The 16,846-nt window shown below is 42.1% G+C and overlaps 1 protein-coding gene, 1 non-coding gene and 1 pseudogene across 2 annotated transcripts; all 3 read left to right on the plus strand.

Moving 5' to 3' along the window:
* The first annotated feature begins 4,232 nt into the window (after positions 1–4,232).
* On the plus strand, positions 4,233–7,808 carry TPT1 (tumor protein, translationally-controlled 1). Its single transcript, XM_037041759.1, has 6 exons — positions 4,233–4,390; positions 4,650–4,723; positions 5,242–5,432; positions 5,807–5,912; positions 6,715–6,831; positions 7,607–7,808. The coding sequence occupies exons 1-6, from the start codon at positions 4,363–4,365 to the stop codon at positions 7,607–7,609; spliced, it is 519 nt and encodes a 172-aa protein (XP_036897654.1). The 5' UTR covers positions 4,233–4,362; the 3' UTR covers positions 7,610–7,808.
* Positions 7,409–7,538, plus strand: LOC118984115 (small nucleolar RNA SNORA31). Its single transcript, XR_005065868.1, has one exon. It is a non-coding gene; the product is annotated as a small nucleolar RNA SNORA31 (small nucleolar RNA).
* A 5,127-nt stretch (positions 7,809–12,935) lies between the features above and the next one.
* Positions 12,936–14,094, plus strand: LOC118984098 (60S ribosomal protein L7a-like; annotated as a pseudogene).
* The last annotated feature ends 2,752 nt before the right edge of the window (positions 14,095–16,846 follow it).

Here is a 16,846-nt window from a genome sequence, read left to right on the forward strand (position 1 = left end):
AAAGTGTGTTCCAATACATTATCTTTTTTGATATATGTTGTCATTATTCATAATGTCCTTAAAAAGACACCAGAGTTCTAAACCAGTAATGGTTAGTGTGAAAAAGCTTGGGTGAAATGCTGATCCATTACAAAAGAGTTTGAGTAGCTACTATATGCTCCAGGCACATCACATTCTAGAGTTATAAGGTACCACACCTTTCTTAATATTAAATTTAAATAGTTTGAATTAGTCAAGTAACTTAAAATCACCCTGAACTACAAATGATAACTAGAAGAAAATAATATCATTAAATATCTATCAAGTTCCTGTACATTATAGTATTTTTAAATTTAATACTCACAATTCTTATCAGTTGGTTTCCTGTAAACAAACGCTCAGAGAGGTTGACTTGCCCAAAATTATGCAGCTGCAAGTTGCAGAATCAGAATTTGAACCCAGCTCTTCTAACTTTAAAACTAGTGCACTTACCAGCATGGATGGGAAAGCTACAGTTGTCTTTTCATGTCTATGTTCCCCCAAAGGCATCATGTGATGCAGGAAAACATTGATCTTAGAGTCCATTGTGGATCGTGGAGCCAGGTTTTTCATATTCTAGCTGTGTGACCTTGGGAAGTCATTTAACCCCTCTGTGCCTCATTCTCTTGCATACAAAATGAAGAAAAAGCCCTGACTGGGTTGCTCAGTTGGTTAGAGCGTCATCCCTATACACAAAGGAGAGCGCCTTGGGAACCTCCAATTTACTGGGAAGTTGGCCAGAAGCCATGTGTAACCTGGGGACCTGCTCCCTGCAATTCACATGTGAGGGGTAGTCTTGAGATGAATCCTTAACCTATGGGATCTAGGTAGTTAGTGTCAGAATTGAATTGAATCATAGGGCACATGGCTGGTGTTGTAGAATTGGCTGGTATGGGAAAAAACCATCTGGTGCCACAAGTATTGTATATGAAGGTAAAAGAAAACACAATGTGATTCTCCCCAGATACCATCACAGAATTATAAAGAGCAAGACCACTTGGAAATATATTTCCTTAGCAACATATAACTATTAGTTTTTAAATGAATTTCGAATGGGATGATTTCTGAGAATGGTATAGACCTCTATATACTAAAGTGCAGGACAAAAAATGGGCCAATGAAAAATTACACTTATGTTCATATATGTGTATTCCTACATATATTTATATTATACATGTGATATATAGGGACATACATGATATATGTGCTTTTATATTTATTTTTGTTTGTATATTTCAGATATAAACTTTATATTATACATTTCATATTATTTTTACATCATATATTCTTAAATACATTTCTGTAACTTTAATTCTTGGACTTTTGAATGAAGTTTTACACTATGACATTTCAAATAGAATTAAAACTTTGCTCTAAAAGCCATTATAAATTCTGTACTAGTTTGCCATATGAACTTTAAAAAAATTACTCCTTTCCTATAGTTAACATTCCAATGACCCCTTGCTAAAGCAGCCTTGAAAAATAATTGTTGCCATGCCAACACCTTTTCTTTCCTGTATCAACTATGTGATAAATTTCAAAGATGAATTGGACCAATTAAATACTGCCTCCAAAATATCCTGTAATTGATTTTCACTTCCTCATTGTTGCCTATATCCAAAACACAGCTGTTGTATTCACTCATTCTAAAAAGCCTAAGACTGGTGTCAGAATTCAAAACATCTAGCTATATTCAAGCATGTATTTGTTTGTTTATTCAACCAAAAGAACCCAATTAGGAATCAGAAGCCCGTAAGCTTGGACGCCCCTTCCCTTTACCCTCTAGTAGCTATCAGGAAGAGAAAAATAAGGACAAATGATAATGATTTCTTTACAGTCTTAAATGTATTCAATTTAGAGGATTACCCATCATTTAGAGATTATCTCCTTTCATTTATGAAATGGCAGTAGTAGACTATAGTTGTAGTCATATTGTTAAGCTTTATTGGCAAACTTATATTGAGATACAACTTTTTAAAATAATAGTATCTCCCTGACTGGTATGGCTCAGTGGGTTGGGTGTGGTCTCACAAACTGATGTGTTGCCAGTTCAGTTCCTAATCAGGACGCATGTCTGGGTTAAGAACCACATCCCTGGTTAGGGGCATTTCAAGAGGCAACCAATCAATGTTTCACCCACAGGTCCATGTTTCTCTCCTTCTCTCTCTCCCTCCCTCCCCCCACCTCTAAAAACCAATAAAATATTTTAAGAATAAATAATAGTATTTTTATATTTTACTTTGTTCATTTTTATATTTTATGGATTATGCTATTAGTTTGTCCCATTCTTTTTTCTCCCCTTTATGCCCCTCTGCCAAGTACCCCTTGGAGAAAAACATTGATGTGAAAGAGAAACCTTGGCATACAGGGACAATGCTCTAACCAAGTGAAGTTTTACACTATGACATTTCAAATAGAATTAAAACTTTGCTCTAAAAGCCATTATAAATTCTGTACTAGAATTTTTCTAAAATTCTAGAATGGGAATTTTCTAGAATTCTGTACTGGGAATATTTCTAAAGAATTTTAAAATTTTAAAGCTGAGGGAACTAATTAAATTGTGATGTGCCTTGGATAATAGTCTGTTTCCACTTATACATCCCACAAAAATATCAAGTGACCATTCCTGGACCATGTGTCAGAAAACGTTCACTTCTCATAACTTTTTCAACCCATTTTTAGCTTCCTCCCACTTACCAAGTCAGTGTACACTGGGCTATCCAACATAGCCCAGGGCCCCATCTGGGGAATGAGGGGATGGAGGGTGCATTTCCTGGCTTTTTTCTTTTGGCTCCTCCATCATCACATTTCCCTGCCCTGTACCCTCCTATTTCACAATGGTTGTTCTGTTGTGAAATGCTTTACTATTGAATTTAGCAGAAATTCTTAATGTTATAATTGATTCTTTAATTAGAATTTTTAAACTGTTTAATTTGTTCCTCCACTTATTTATGCATTCATTGGTTGATTCCTGTATATGCCCTGACCAGGAATCGACCCGCAAACATGACCTATAGGTAGACTCTCTAAGTTAGCAACCCGCCCAGGGCTACAATGATACTTTCTGAGAGTGGAACTAGATTAAATGTGTTCACAACTGGGACCTGTTTTGACTGTAACTTGAGTACTTTTTCAATGGGGCTGTTTCTGGAAAACTCGAAACAATGTTTTTAATCAAACACAAAACTGGAGAAAAGGATTATAAAAACATTTGGAATGGAACAAACTCTCAAGTTTCATACTGGCTTAAACCAACTAAATAGGGAAATTCGTTTTTATTTTTGAGTCTAGTAATTGGGTCTGAAGTCCAAGTAACACATGGGCAGATTGGAAGCTCCTTATTTTTAACCCTCTAGCACCTGGGATATAATTTCAACTTCACCTTAAAGTGACAATTTACCCTCTTTTCAAACAAAGGACGTAAACTAAGGCCAAGGGCAAACAAAAAGAGCTCTTTAGCTACATGCCATAGGAATCCGCAAACATTCTAATAGGGACCAAACCCATAGTTGGGAAAGCTGTGGAAACTCGCGGTTCACCTTCCTCCTACCCTACCCAAAGGCTTTAAGCCCACCACCCCCGCCCCCACGATTATTCCCAGGAGCCAGCGAGACAACGTGAATCTTACTAGTCGGACTCAGCTGGGCCCCACAAAGGCGTCCCAAGTCTCCAGGTCCGGCTGCCTTTGGAGCAAAAGATGAAAAGTCCTCCGAGGCCCTCAGAGACCATAGTGGCTGGTCAAAAGCCCTCATACCTTGCCCTCATCCTTGTGGTCTCCAAGGCCTCCAAGACCCGGCCCTCCGTAAATGTAAAGTGTCCCGACAACAGGGGAGCGCAAGTAAGCGGGAAACCCGACATTTGCATTTCCAAAAAGGGATGGCAGCGTGGGACAGAAGCTTGAAGAGACTTAAACTAAGCCCCACCCAGGGTGACCCCAGGCTCTGCTACCCTCACTCTCTTCCCCAACCCCTCTTCCCCGCGATCAAAGCCTGCGACCCCTCCCTCTGCCCTCCTCACCATTCCCTGCCCCAAGTATCCTGTGAATCGGAAACTTGCAGCTACACTATAAGAGCCCGGATGCTCCCCCCGCGCTTCCTAACCCCGGCCCGCTGGGGCCCCGCCCAACGTGGCTCAGCGTGCCACGTCACCAATTCCGGCACTTCCGGAGGCGCAGCCGGCTATGACGTAGGGGGACTTGCCCTCTATATGAGGTTGGGGAGCGGCTGAGTCGGCCTTTTCCGCCCGCTCCCCCCCTCCCCTAGGTCGCTGTTCTGGCTGTGCCGTGCTCGCTAGAGCTCCGGGCTCCTGCTCAGCCAGCGCCGCTGTCTTCTTCCAGCCGCCATCATGATCATCTATCGGGACCTCATCAGTCGTGAGTTGTGACTGCTGTAACCCTACTGCTGAGCGCAGGGGATGGGGTAGTGGTGGGGAGGGAACGGGAAAATGGACGCCACCGCTGTTTTGGGCCTAGCGGATGCCTGTGGCCGTTCCGGGATCGAGGAGGGGTCGGTGTTTGGGGCACACGCCCGGGGAGGGAAGAAGACAGCGTGCGGCCAGCCGGCGCGGGAAATGGCGGCGCCGGCTTTGGGCCGCTGGGCGCATCTTGACGGCGGGCCTGTGTCTCCGAGCAGATGATGAGATGTTCTCCGATATTTACAAGATCCGCGAGGTCGCAGACGGGCTGTGTTTGGAGGTAGAGGGGAAGGTGAGTAGTAGGGCCGCTGCGCGGGGGAGGTAAAGCTGGGCAAGCTCGAGTTTCCGCCGCTTCCCCGCCCGAGGTTGTGCAATCCTCTGCCCTGCCTCCAGGCGGAGGAAACTCTTTCCGGCCTCGGGTTTTTCTAGAAAAGTGGAGGCGGAGCTGAGTCTGGAAATAGGTCTGCTGCCTGGGCGCCCATCCTCCCCAGCGTCTGTCCAGGACCGGTTGTTTCCATCTATGGTTTGAGGGTCCCAAGCCCTTTAGTGTATTCCCTATATATCTATTTGCTCAACCCGAGAGCCACAGAACATGTCCGTTCGGGTCGTAATAACCACGTTTTCATTTTCGTCAACAAAGTTCATGTTGAGCTAAGGTGTTTGTTTAAGGAAACGGGAGTCATAAATTTCCCACCTCAAATGTTTGATTTTTAACAAGAACGTCTGGTGGGAGGATGATGGGTACATAAACTACTGGTAAAGAAAAAATTTGGGGCTTCATTTATACTAAACTACTCTTTCTTAAAACAGATGGTCAGTAGGACAGAGGGTAACATCGATGACTCGCTTATTGGTGGAAATGCCTCCGCTGAAGGCCCCGAGGGCGAAGGAACAGAAGGCACTGTAATCACTGGTGTTGATATTGTCATGAACCATCATTTGCAGGAAACCAGCTTCACAAAAGAGGCCTACAAGAAGTACATCAAAGATTACATGAAATCGTAAGTGATACCGGCACACCCGGCTGTCTGGAATTCTATAGGGTTTAAGGATTGGCTAGCTTTGCTATTCTTGAGCAGCAAAGAAGGTCAACTTATAGGGAGTCCTTACCCATTCTAGTTCGGTGGACTCAGAGGTGCTTGCTTTCCTATAATTGAGCCTACTGGAGCAAGCAGTCTGGTTTTAGTTTTTTAGAAGAGTGCTTTGGAAATAAGTTGACAGGTTTTGACACATCAGGGGAACTAGTTAACTTTGTTCAGTGACAGCAACTTACAGTTTTCAGTGGGTTTTTTGTTTTTACTTTAGGTATTTACTTTAATAAAGTTCTTTTACTCAGAAGTCAGTACTTTAACCTTTTAATACAATACCTTTTTAGAATCAAAGGGAAACTTGAAGAGCAGAGACCAGAAAGAGTAAAGCCTTTTATGACAGGGGCTGCAGAACAAATCAAGCACATCCTCGCTAATTTCAAAAACTACCAGGTAAATAAATACCTTAAATATTTGGATCAAAGAATTGTACAGTTTTAACTAAGGGCATAAAATTAGTTACTTGATGGATCTTTGTAATTAAATTGTGGTTCTTTTCCTGGGCCTTCAAGCAGTTTGAAAGCTTAATAGATTCAATTCTAATTGTACAGGCTATAGAGGTACCCCTCCCTGCTCCCAAGTGTTTCCAGATCTTGTCTTCTGATTCCAGAATCTCATCCCTACACTGATGACATCTATTAGTTCTTCCTCTCATAAATTACTTGTTGACCTCCTAAGTGGCCTTTCAAGCTTCTTTTTACAGTTCAGTGTCTCATTGCTACCGGAGCTCTTCCTGATAAATTTGAACTTGTCCTATTGGAGAATTTCAGTGACTGGCTTCCCTTCTAAGAATAAAGGAAAAATACCTATCACAGTCTGGCTGTTTGATTTTTCTGGCTCACACACACATATTGGCCATAGGATACTTTCCCCATATGATGTGCTCATTGGCAGCATTATTGTGTACTGTACTTGACTTTGTAAATAAGAATTGTGTATGTGGGGCTGAGGAAATAAGTTACCAGAAAGCTTAAAGTCTTCCTATATTTCTCTGCCTTATTTTGTTCGTTATTGGTGCTTTAGTCGGGTGGTTAGTGAGCATTTATTTTCTCCTAGGCATCAGAGCCTTGGCTACTGAAATTCTCTTGATTAAATCATGGTGTTTAGGGTCATTTTGTTTTATTCCAGCTTCTTTTGATATGGCACATCTGCATATAATGGTCTAATTCTAGATGTCTGTTGTTTGCTTCCTAAGTTCTTTATTGGTGAAAACATGAATCCAGATGGCATGGTTGCTCTGCTGGACTACCGTGAGGACGGTGTGACCCCATATATGATTTTCTTTAAGGATGGTTTAGAAATGGAAAAATGTGTAAGTACACAACAGTGGGGCAAAATCAGTAATGTGAAAACGGAGACATCCTAGGTGTGATTCTTCGTGCTAGTGAGATGGTTAGAGTGAATTCAACGGTGGTCCTTTTAAAATGTGGGTACAGGTCTTGTTTCTTTTCGAGTGTTTAAAGAGGATTGCACATGTGTAAAAGATTTTATTGTGTAGTCTCTGTAGAGAAAACTTATTGCATCAAAATCCTTTCACTTGATTTATGATGATTTATGGCACTTGATCATTGAAAGCCTTGCTGTTACTAGCTGTTAGTAAATATTGACATGCAAATTGCTTTAGTAAAATTCAGTGAATACTGAATGCTATGCAAGCAATTGCTGCTTCTAGAAGTGAAGGCATTTTATTCTCCCTTTCAGAGGCTTTCACATAAATTAAGAACAAGGTGAACTTAAGACTATACCAAACAAGATTAAATGCAACAAGGCAGTGTCTCAGAAGAGTACAAATGGCTTGCCAAAAGGAATTATTTAGGATATCTGAGGTGTTGGTAAAACAAAGTGTGTCTGAGTGGGACTTTGTTTAAAATGACTCAGTAAGGATGGTTTTGCATCCACTGATAGACCTTGAACAATCTAATGTTGTTCCTTTGGTTTGCACTAGGATGCGAAAGAAAAAAATCCCTGCGCTTTCTGTCTGTCTTTGTGGCAGCCCAGATTGAATAGGGGACTACATCTGTGGCCTGGAAATGTTATGTGCTTTCATATTGGGAAAAGGTGTTAATATACTCTTCTTGTTTTCACAGTAACAAATTTGGCAATTTGGATCTACCACCTGTCATCATTACTGGCTGCTGCTTTTCATCCACACACCAGGACTAGGACAAATGGGACTGATGTTACCTTGAGTTCATTTATTTTGACCTTGATTTATATGGAGCGGAGGCATTGTTTTTAAGAAAAACATGTCATGTAGGTTGTCTAAAAATAAAATGCATTTAAACTTGAGAGAATGCTTCTTAGTTTAATACACACTTAAATCCATCCTGTGTATAGTGTTCCTGGAGAAGCTAGAGCCTGGTTATAGATTACTATAGAGCATGACTATCTTCAGATAATGTCTACAGTGAAAAGTACTTCTGGGAATGGAATATAAAAAGCAAGGATCTTAAATTTGAGTTAAAGTAAAGGGAATTTAATATTCGCAGAGCCAACATTTGAAGTGGATTCCTTAAACCTTTTTCATCACCTACAAATGGAAGTAGTTAACTGGAAGAGATAACCAAAAGAAAGACCAATCCATTTGGAAACAAAGTATTGTCTGAGCTTATTTAAATAGCATATCAAGTTTCAGGTCTAAGTTCTATAAAAATCTAGGACTCCTGAAATTGTGTAATAGGCTTCTGTCAAACTCCTGGAATAGGGTTGGCAAACTGGCTCATTCTACTACCTATTTTATGTGGTTGAGATGATGGTTACATTTTTAAATGGGGGAACAATAACTTATGGGATATGAAATTGATTTGGTATCCAGCTGTATCAGGATGCTGCCATAATCATTTATGGATTGACTGGCTCTTGACACTGCAGTAGCAGAGATGAGTGTGATAGACCTTTATGATGTGCAAATCCTAAAATGCGTGTCCCATTATGGGAAGGTTTGCTGGCCCTTTTGAAGATGAGATTATAGATGGAATGTGAGTTGGCTGTTGGGCAGAAGAAAAGGCAACTGCTTTATGTATTAACATCTGAGTAAGGGTATGGAATGAAAGTGCAAACTATTTGATATGGGTAGTTAATGTCTGCTCAGGTTCCAGGCCAAGTGCAAGAAAAAGGTTTCTAGCCCTGTCTGATGTGGCCACCAAGATTGAATGGGGGGGGATGCAATGGGAAAACGGGACTTTTTATAGTTAAGAAATGATGCTATAAATGAAACACCCGTTTTACTCCAAAGAATAAAATGTGAGTTTACAAGAAAAGGTGGGGAATTATTTCCCTACACCTTTGCCTTCTAAATGAGTCCACATTTAAAACTTTCGGGGTAAAACTAAAGCCAGTGATTGTTTAAGATTTTTATTTGTATTTAGAGTGGGGAAGGAGGAAGGAAATGAAACATCAGTGTGTGGTTGCCTTGCGCCTCCCTACTGGACACCTGGCCTTCAGCCCAGGCATGTTCCCTGGCTGGAAATTGAATCAGTGACCCTTGGTTCCCAGGCCCACACTCAATCCACTGAACTACACCAGTCAGGGCTAAAGCCAGTGATTTTAAAAAAATCTGACCCTGTTACATGTGTTCCAGTAAATCCAAATATTTGGCATCTGGAATTTGCCCTAGTGACTTAAAAGATGTGTGGTTCAGAATTTGAGACATCAGGTCCGAAATGCCCACTAGTGACTGGAAGAAAACCCAAATATTGGAAACTGGTGACAGTTTTAAGCATTCTTATGTTTGACATTAAGATGTAAAAAAAGCACCAGTCTGGATTGAGGAGGCCACTCTGAACATACTAGTGGAGGGAATTTTTCAGGCAGTGGTCAAAGATGAGGATAACTTGAAGTCGCATCTATGCTGAAGTGGGACTTGGCAAATTAGCAATGGAGAAGTTGGGAGAATTGGAATAGCAATACAGAGGCTTTGTATAGGAAGTAAAGACTTGAGGTAGTTGACTAAGAGAGCTTACTTTGTATCTAGTTACTCCCAGTCAGTTGTGTCTACTTTGTACATCAAAAATCATGTATCATTTTGTTGTCATTGATACTAAGTGGCAGGCATGTCACTAGTGGCCTTGGAGCGCAGCTGCTGAATGTACGGAAAACTATTTGGTGGAGAAGACTTGTATTTTACAGTGTTGTCCAAAAAGCCTTTGTAATATTTGAGGGCAAGCATTCCAGGCAAAGAATAGCAAATGCAGTTTGAAGTGGAATGTGCTGGACATGTTCCAGGGATAAGGTAGCCAGTGGCAAGAGGAGAATTGAGGTAGAAGTGAGTACATGGGAAAAGAAACCAGATTGTGCAGGAAAGCCGCCGGACCGTCACATGGTCTGCACTAAAGGATTGTGTCATGGTTGCTGGGTAATGGGGTAAAAGCTGAGAACAAGGGTTCAGCAATATTTTTATGTGAGGTGATACATATAGTTTAGGGTTGTAGATGTGAAAGTGATGGGAAATTAAGGAGAACAGAATTTGCCCATGTGTTGAATGAGGAGGGAAAAATCAGTGTTTTGTCCTGGGCATTGGGAAGAAAGGAATTAACGTTGAGATGGAATGGGAAATCAAGAGTTCGGATTTGGACATAATATGAGATGCAGATTCCTTTTTTTAAAAAATTGATTTAAAAGAGGAAGGGAGAGAAACACTGATTGGTTACTTCTTACATGTGCCTTGACCCGGGGTTGAACCCACAACCTTGGCACATTTGGACACTGGCTCTAACCAACTGAGCTACCTGGCCGGGGTCCCAGTTCTTGATGCAAATGAATAGGATAGGCAGACATTTGTCATGGGAGGAGAGTGGAGAAGTCTAAGCTAGAGATTCAGATAACTGGGAAGATCTCAGTATGTGACTTTTAAAAATTAACTTTTATTTATTGATTTTTAGGGAGATAGAGTGAGAAAGAAAAACATTGGATTCTTGTTCCACTTACTTATTACTTCATTGGTTGATCCCTGACTGTGGATCCAGCCTGCATGCAACCTTGGTGCATCAGGCTGATTCTAACCTAATGAGCTACCTGACAGGGCCTCCATACATGACATGAAGCCAGAACACTGAGTGAGATATTCAAGCCCTCCAGTTTAAAGATTGATTAGCATGGTGAACTGGCAAAGGTGATTAAAAAGAAACTGCTCCTGAGGTAGGAAAACCAAGGGAGTGGCCTCCTGGACGTCTAGTGGACAAGTGTTTCAGGAAGGAGGAAGCACTTAACATGGTTACCTGTTATGAACTGGTCAGGTAAGATGGTAAACTTTTAGAAATATTTAATAGGAAAGAAAGCCTGATTAAAACAGGCTCAAGGGAGTCCTGACTGGTATGGCTCAGCTGGTTGAGGATCATCACGCAAAGCAAAAAGTCACTGGTTCGATTCCTGGAAAGGGCCCATGCTTGGGTTGTGGGGCTATTCCCAGTTGGGACACTTGTGAGAGGCAACCAATTGATATCTCTCCCTGTCCTCCCTCCCTATCCCTCTCTCTAAAAATAAATAAAATCTTAAGAAAATAGGCTCAAGAGAACAGGAAATTCACATGCAGCATATTGCCCATGAAATAATCATAATATAGAGTTTTTAAAAAAGTACTTTAATTGATTTTTTAAGAGAGGGAAACATCGATGTGTTACTGCACTTATTTATGCATTCATTGGTTGATTCTTGTATGTTCTCTGACGATTGAACCTGCAACCTTGGAGTATTGCAGTGATGCTCTAATCAATTGAGCTACCCAGCCAAGGCCAAGTATTTTTTATTATGTGTGCATCTGCTTACCCAGTAGGTGTGTGAATGATTCATTTGAATCACATTTTTCTTAAACTATTTAAATCGCTAGTAAATGTGTTTGTAAATTCCATCATCTGACCTACAGGGTTAATAACTATAAACAAAACTGCTAATGATGACATTAGTGGTAGAATTGCAAAAACAACAAAAACCTCAACTGACTTGAAAAAACCCTGAGAATAGCACCCTAAAGTACTGAGCATCTGTGTGCATGTGCATGGAGCTGAATGACCTTAGCTGGCAGAATACTCAGTAAAATGGAATGTAAACCAGGATTACTAAAGATTACATCTCAGTGACCACTACCTTACACTTAGGTCGTGGCTATACAATCCTTAATTATATGGTAGAAGAATGGCTAATGGCACCCTCTTGGGTTACAAACCTATTTCTGGGTGGGGGGAAAAAGCAAAACAAAACACCAAAACTTCAGCGTTGTGGCAATTGACACAAGTTTCCAGAGACTGCCCAGAAGAACTGAGAGCCCAACTTGATGTTTTTGGATATATTTACAATCTTCTGGACCTACTTCTGGACCATACTTGAAAATCACTGGAACCCTGACTGGCTTAGTTGGCTTAGTTGGCTGGGTGTCATCCCGCAAAGCCAAGGATCTTTAGTTTGATTCCTGCAGGGAATCAAAATGCCAGGGTTGTGGGCCAGGTCCCTAGTTGGGGGTGTGCGAGGGGCAACCCATCAATGTTTCTCTTGCACATCAATTTCTTTCACTCTTTTTCTCCCTTCCTTCCCTCACTCTAAAAATTTTTTTAAAAAGGAAAGATGCTATATATTGTAGTATACAGGTAAAAAATAATACTGGAAGTTTATGTTCACCCCACCGAAGGTTCCACATACACAGAGCCATAATGACCCCAGTGGCTGTCCATAGAATACAATGAGAAAAATGTCAACCGTGAGCCTAGTGGAAGAATATTTACAAGGTAATTACTTATTCAATGTCTCCCTCAATTGCTCACACCCCACCCCATCCCACCCCTATACACCTGACATCTCCCTGTGTTTATACCTAGTACTCTTCTGAGTTTTCAAGGTAAAACACCAAGATGGAGAATGCCGTATAAAGGTTTTTGCATGCACAAGTCAATTTACAGATGGGGAAATGAGAATTGATATGACTCACTTGAGGTACCCTCTAACTAAAAGGGGACAGACACACAGACCACAGTAGCTAGTTATGAATACAGCATTTTTTTTATCTGAGGGCACTGATTTTATTTAGAGAGAGGGGGTGGGAGGGAGAGGGAGAGAGACATCAGGCAGGTGCCTCTCCCATGTGCCCTGTTGGGGACTGAACTCATAACCTAGGTGTGTGCCCTGCTGGAATCAAACCTACAACCTTTTGATTACAGGACAATGCTCCAGCAACCGAGCCACACTGGCCAGGGCCAGCATTTGTAATAGTACTAGACCTACTAGAATTTCTCACATTTAGTTTGACACTAGAAATCTAATCATGTACTTTGTGATGTTCCTCATATGTAAAGACAGCAGATAAATCCTAGTCGTTATCAGCCTGGCTGGTGTGGCTCGGCTGAAGTGTTGTCCCATAACTGAAAAGTTGTAAGTTTAATTCCTGATCCAGGCCCAAACAGGAGGCAACCAACTAATGTTTCTCTCCCTTCCTATCTAAAGGCAATGAAAAAAGAAAAAAGTCTTTAGATGAGGATAAAAAAATTCCTACTTATTGTCAAATACAACTTGCAAATGGCCTTATCCAGAGAGCAGGAAATTTGGCAAATTGCAGAGAAAATTGGTATTTTGTGGACATCTATTCCAAACAACTTTACATGTTTGGGGAGGAAGAAGCTTTACCGTCCATGTTCTTTCAACTGGTCTAAAGATCAGTAGACATGAAATAGATTAACAAAAGAAAATAAAATTTAATATGTGTGGGAGCCCTGCATACATGAGTCAGAAACCCTGTATAGACAAGAGATTCAAAGACAGAAAGGAGCGTTTTCTCTCTCCTCCCATTGTCCAATATGCCAAAGGGAAAGAAAGCCAAGGGGAAGAAGGGGGAACCTGATCCCACCGTTGTCCTAAAGTAGCAGGAGGCCAAAAGAGTGATGAACTCCCTGTGTGAGAAGAGGCCCAAGAATTTTGCCTTTGGACAGGACATCCAGGCCAAAAGGGACCTCATTGCTTTGTCAAATTGCCCGCCTGTACCTGAAAGTGCCTCCTGCCATGAACCAGTTCACCCAGGCCTTTGACAGCCAAACAGCTACGCAGCTGCTCAAGCTCGCACACAAGTACTGACCAGAGAGAAAGCAAGAGAAGAAGTAGAGATTGCTGTCCTGGGCTGAGAAAAAAGTTGCTGGCAAAGGGATGGCCCCACCAAGAGGCCACCTATCCTCTAAGCGGGATTAATACTGTCACCACCCTGGTGGAGAACAGGAAGGCCCAGCCAGTCGTGATGGCACACGATGTGGATCCCATCTAGCTGGTGGTCTTCCTGCCCACCCCTGACCCTACTGCATCATCAAGAGGAAAACCAGGCTGGGGCATCTGGTCCATAGGAAGACCTGCACCACTGTCGCCTTCACACAGGTTAACTTGGAAGACAGAGAAGCTCTGGCCAAGCTGGTGGAAGCCATCCTGCCCATTTACAACAGATACAATGAAATCTGCCACCACTGGGAGGCAACGTCCTGGGTTGCAAGTTGGTGGCTTGCATCGCCAAGCTAGAAAAGGCCAAGGCCAAGGAACTGGCCACCAACCTGGGCTGAGTGTGCTCTGTGATTTCTGTACATAAAAGTAATAAAAATTCTCCTTCGGGGGACTTCCATCAAGATGGAGGCGTAGGTGGAAACACTGTGCCTCCTCTCACAACCAAGTTTAAAGTCAACAAAGTTTCAGTAACAAAAACCCAGCCAAAACACAGAAAATTGAACTATATGGAAGCCCAACTACAACGAACCATTCAACCAGACTGGTAAGAGGGGCGGAGCCAGCAGCGGGGCGGGGTTGGGCAGGAAAAATCTCCCAACCCAGGCACGTAGGCAGGGGTGGGTGGATCCCAGGTGTGGGGTAGCAATAGGAGGACCCAGTGAGGGCGCAAGATGGCAGGCTGACCTCTGTCACACATTTGCGCCCGGATAAACCAGCAAAGGAGCGAGCAGTGAGACAGACTGTGCAAGCCCCAGCAGCAGGAAGCAGCAGAGGGGACCACCATTGCCACTCTCTGATCCCACCCCCACATACAGGGTCACAACCCAGCAACTGAGTTGCCCTGCCCTAGTGAACACCTAGGGCTCTGCTCCTCATACTTAACAGGTTCGAACAGACCAAAACATGGCTCAAGAAGAACTCAAAGCCCCGGAGCCAATAACTCTAAGCAACGAAGAAATAGCCAACCTATCAGATGCACAGTTCAAAACACTGGTGATCAGGATGCTCACAGAACTGGTCAATTTTAGTCACAAGTTAGAGGAACAAATGAAGGCTAAACTAATTGAAATGAAGAGAAATGCACAGGAAACCAATCATGATGGAAAGGAAACCGGGACTCAAATCAAGGGAGTGGACCAGAAGGAAGAAAAAAAATGACCAAACAGAAAAATATGAAGAAACAAGAATTCAAAAAAATGAGGAAAGGCTTAGGAACCTCCAGGACATCTTTAAACGCTCCAACATGCAAATCATAGGGGTACCAGAAGGGAAAGCAAAAGAGCAAGTGGAAAACTTATTTGAACAAATAATAAAGGAGAACTTCCCAATCTGGCAAAGGAAATAGACTTCCAGGAAGTCCAGGAAGCTCAGAGAGTGCCAAAGAAGTTGGACCCAAGGAGGAACACACCAAGGCACATCATAATTACATTAGCCAAGATTAAAATGAAGGAGAGAATTCTAGAAGCCGCAAGCGTTAGGGGACAGTCGCCTACAAAGGAGTTCCCACCAGACTGTCAGCTGATTTCTCAAAAGAGACCTTACAGGCAAGAAGGGGCTAGAAAGAAATATTCCAAGTCATGAAATCCAAAGACCTACAGCCAAGATGGCTCTATCCAGCAAAGCTTTCATTTAGAATGGAAGGGCAGGTAAAGTGCTTCTCAGATAAGATCAAATTCAAGGAGTTCATCGTCACCCAGCCCTTATTATATGAAATGGTAAAGGGACTTATCTAAGAAAAAGAAGATAAAAAATACGAATGGTGAAAGGACAGCAAACTCACAGTTATTAACAACCACACCTAAAGCAAAAGCAAACCAAGAGGACAGCTAGATCAGGAGCGGAACCATAGAAATGGAGATCACATGGAGGGATAGCAACAGGGGAGTGGGAGGAGGAGAAGGGGGGAGAAGGTACAGAGAATAAGTAGCATAGATGGTGGGTAGAAAATAGACAGGGGGCAGGGCAAGGATAGTATGGGAAATATAGAATCTAAAGAACTTGTGACACATGGACATAAACTAAAAGGGGGTAATGGTGGGGGAGGGAGTGTGAATGGTGGAAAGGAATGAAGGGGGGAATAGAACAACTGTAATGGCATAATCAATAAAATATATTTTAAAAAATTCTCCTTCAGGGGAAAAAAAGAAAGGGAAAATAGGTGTATTAGATATTCTGAACTAGGGATGAGTTAAGGTTCTTTGGCCTCAAAAGGTCACTGCAGATCATAAGAGCAGATGTTTAGTAATTAGTTTTACCTGCACTAAAGATAGATGAAAAAAGATGATCTCTGACAATTGCTCATTAGGGCAAGTCCCTTAATTCAAGTTCAAGGTACTTAGGGCACAAGGAACAGAATTCTCTCTTGAGCCCACAGTTAAAATTGCCTTTATCTCAAAACAATCCACATATCACTGAGGCACATCTTAGGGTGACTTGTTTTGAACCCCCACACGTGTCATTTCCTTGTAAAGTACATTAATTTGAAAGTCTTCCTCAACTGCTAATGTGTCATTTAAGTCACATACCCAGACTATTATTCTACTTGGGGGAAAAAACTGGCAAGTGAAAGGGGGGAAATTACTGCATATGAAATTAAAAAGACAACATGTCTTGACTACCACACTGAGGTAGAATAATGCATATCAACAGGTAGTGAATCTAAAATTGGAAACTAAGTAAACCCAGCTCTTGGTGTGGTGCTTCATAATATCATTCTCCATCACCCCGAGCACTTCATTCTGCCTAGAGTGCCTCCATTAAGTTGAAAGGCACACGTTGATGGATTTTGTCCAGTGGAACCTGGGCTGGGTGTCGGTACCCTTGGTGATTGCCGTAATATCATCAGGACTTTAAACACCAACTGCTGGCATCTATTAAAAGCAGACATGACTAAGCTTTTGGAAACTGGTTAAGTAGTGTGCAACCTGTTCTGCTCTGCTCCACAGATGAAGAGGAGGACTAGGCCTGAGTGTGAAGGCAACAGCGATGTTAGCAACCCAAGAACAACACTGAGGCAGTTTCTAAGCCTGTGGTTTATGGGGTGTGAGAGTTGTGCAAAATTCCTTCCAACTACTGCTTAGCTTCCCCTATCGATATCCCGTAATGATTTTGCTGAATATTCTGCTATTCTGTTCTAACCCCTC

The sequence above is a fragment of the Sturnira hondurensis genome, unplaced genomic scaffold (genome assembly GCF_014824575.4).
Source record: "Sturnira hondurensis isolate 20B ecotype Veracruz unplaced genomic scaffold, ASM1482457v3 Scaffold0000549, whole genome shotgun sequence".
NCBI lineage: Eukaryota > Metazoa > Chordata > Mammalia > Chiroptera > Phyllostomidae > Sturnira > Sturnira hondurensis.

Bases quoted from the DNA above. Each gene is read 5' to 3' on its own strand.
- TPT1 (XM_037041759.1), top strand. From the start codon at position 4,363: ATGATCATCTATCGGGACCTCATCAGTC. The intron at 5,433-5,806 runs GTAAGTGATACC...ATACCTTTTTAG, and splicing joins ATCAAAGATTACATGAAATC to AATCAAAGGGAAACTTGAAG. The intron at 5,913-6,714 runs GTAAATAAATAC...TTGCTTCCTAAG, and splicing joins CTAATTTCAAAAACTACCAG to TTCTTTATTGGTGAAAACAT.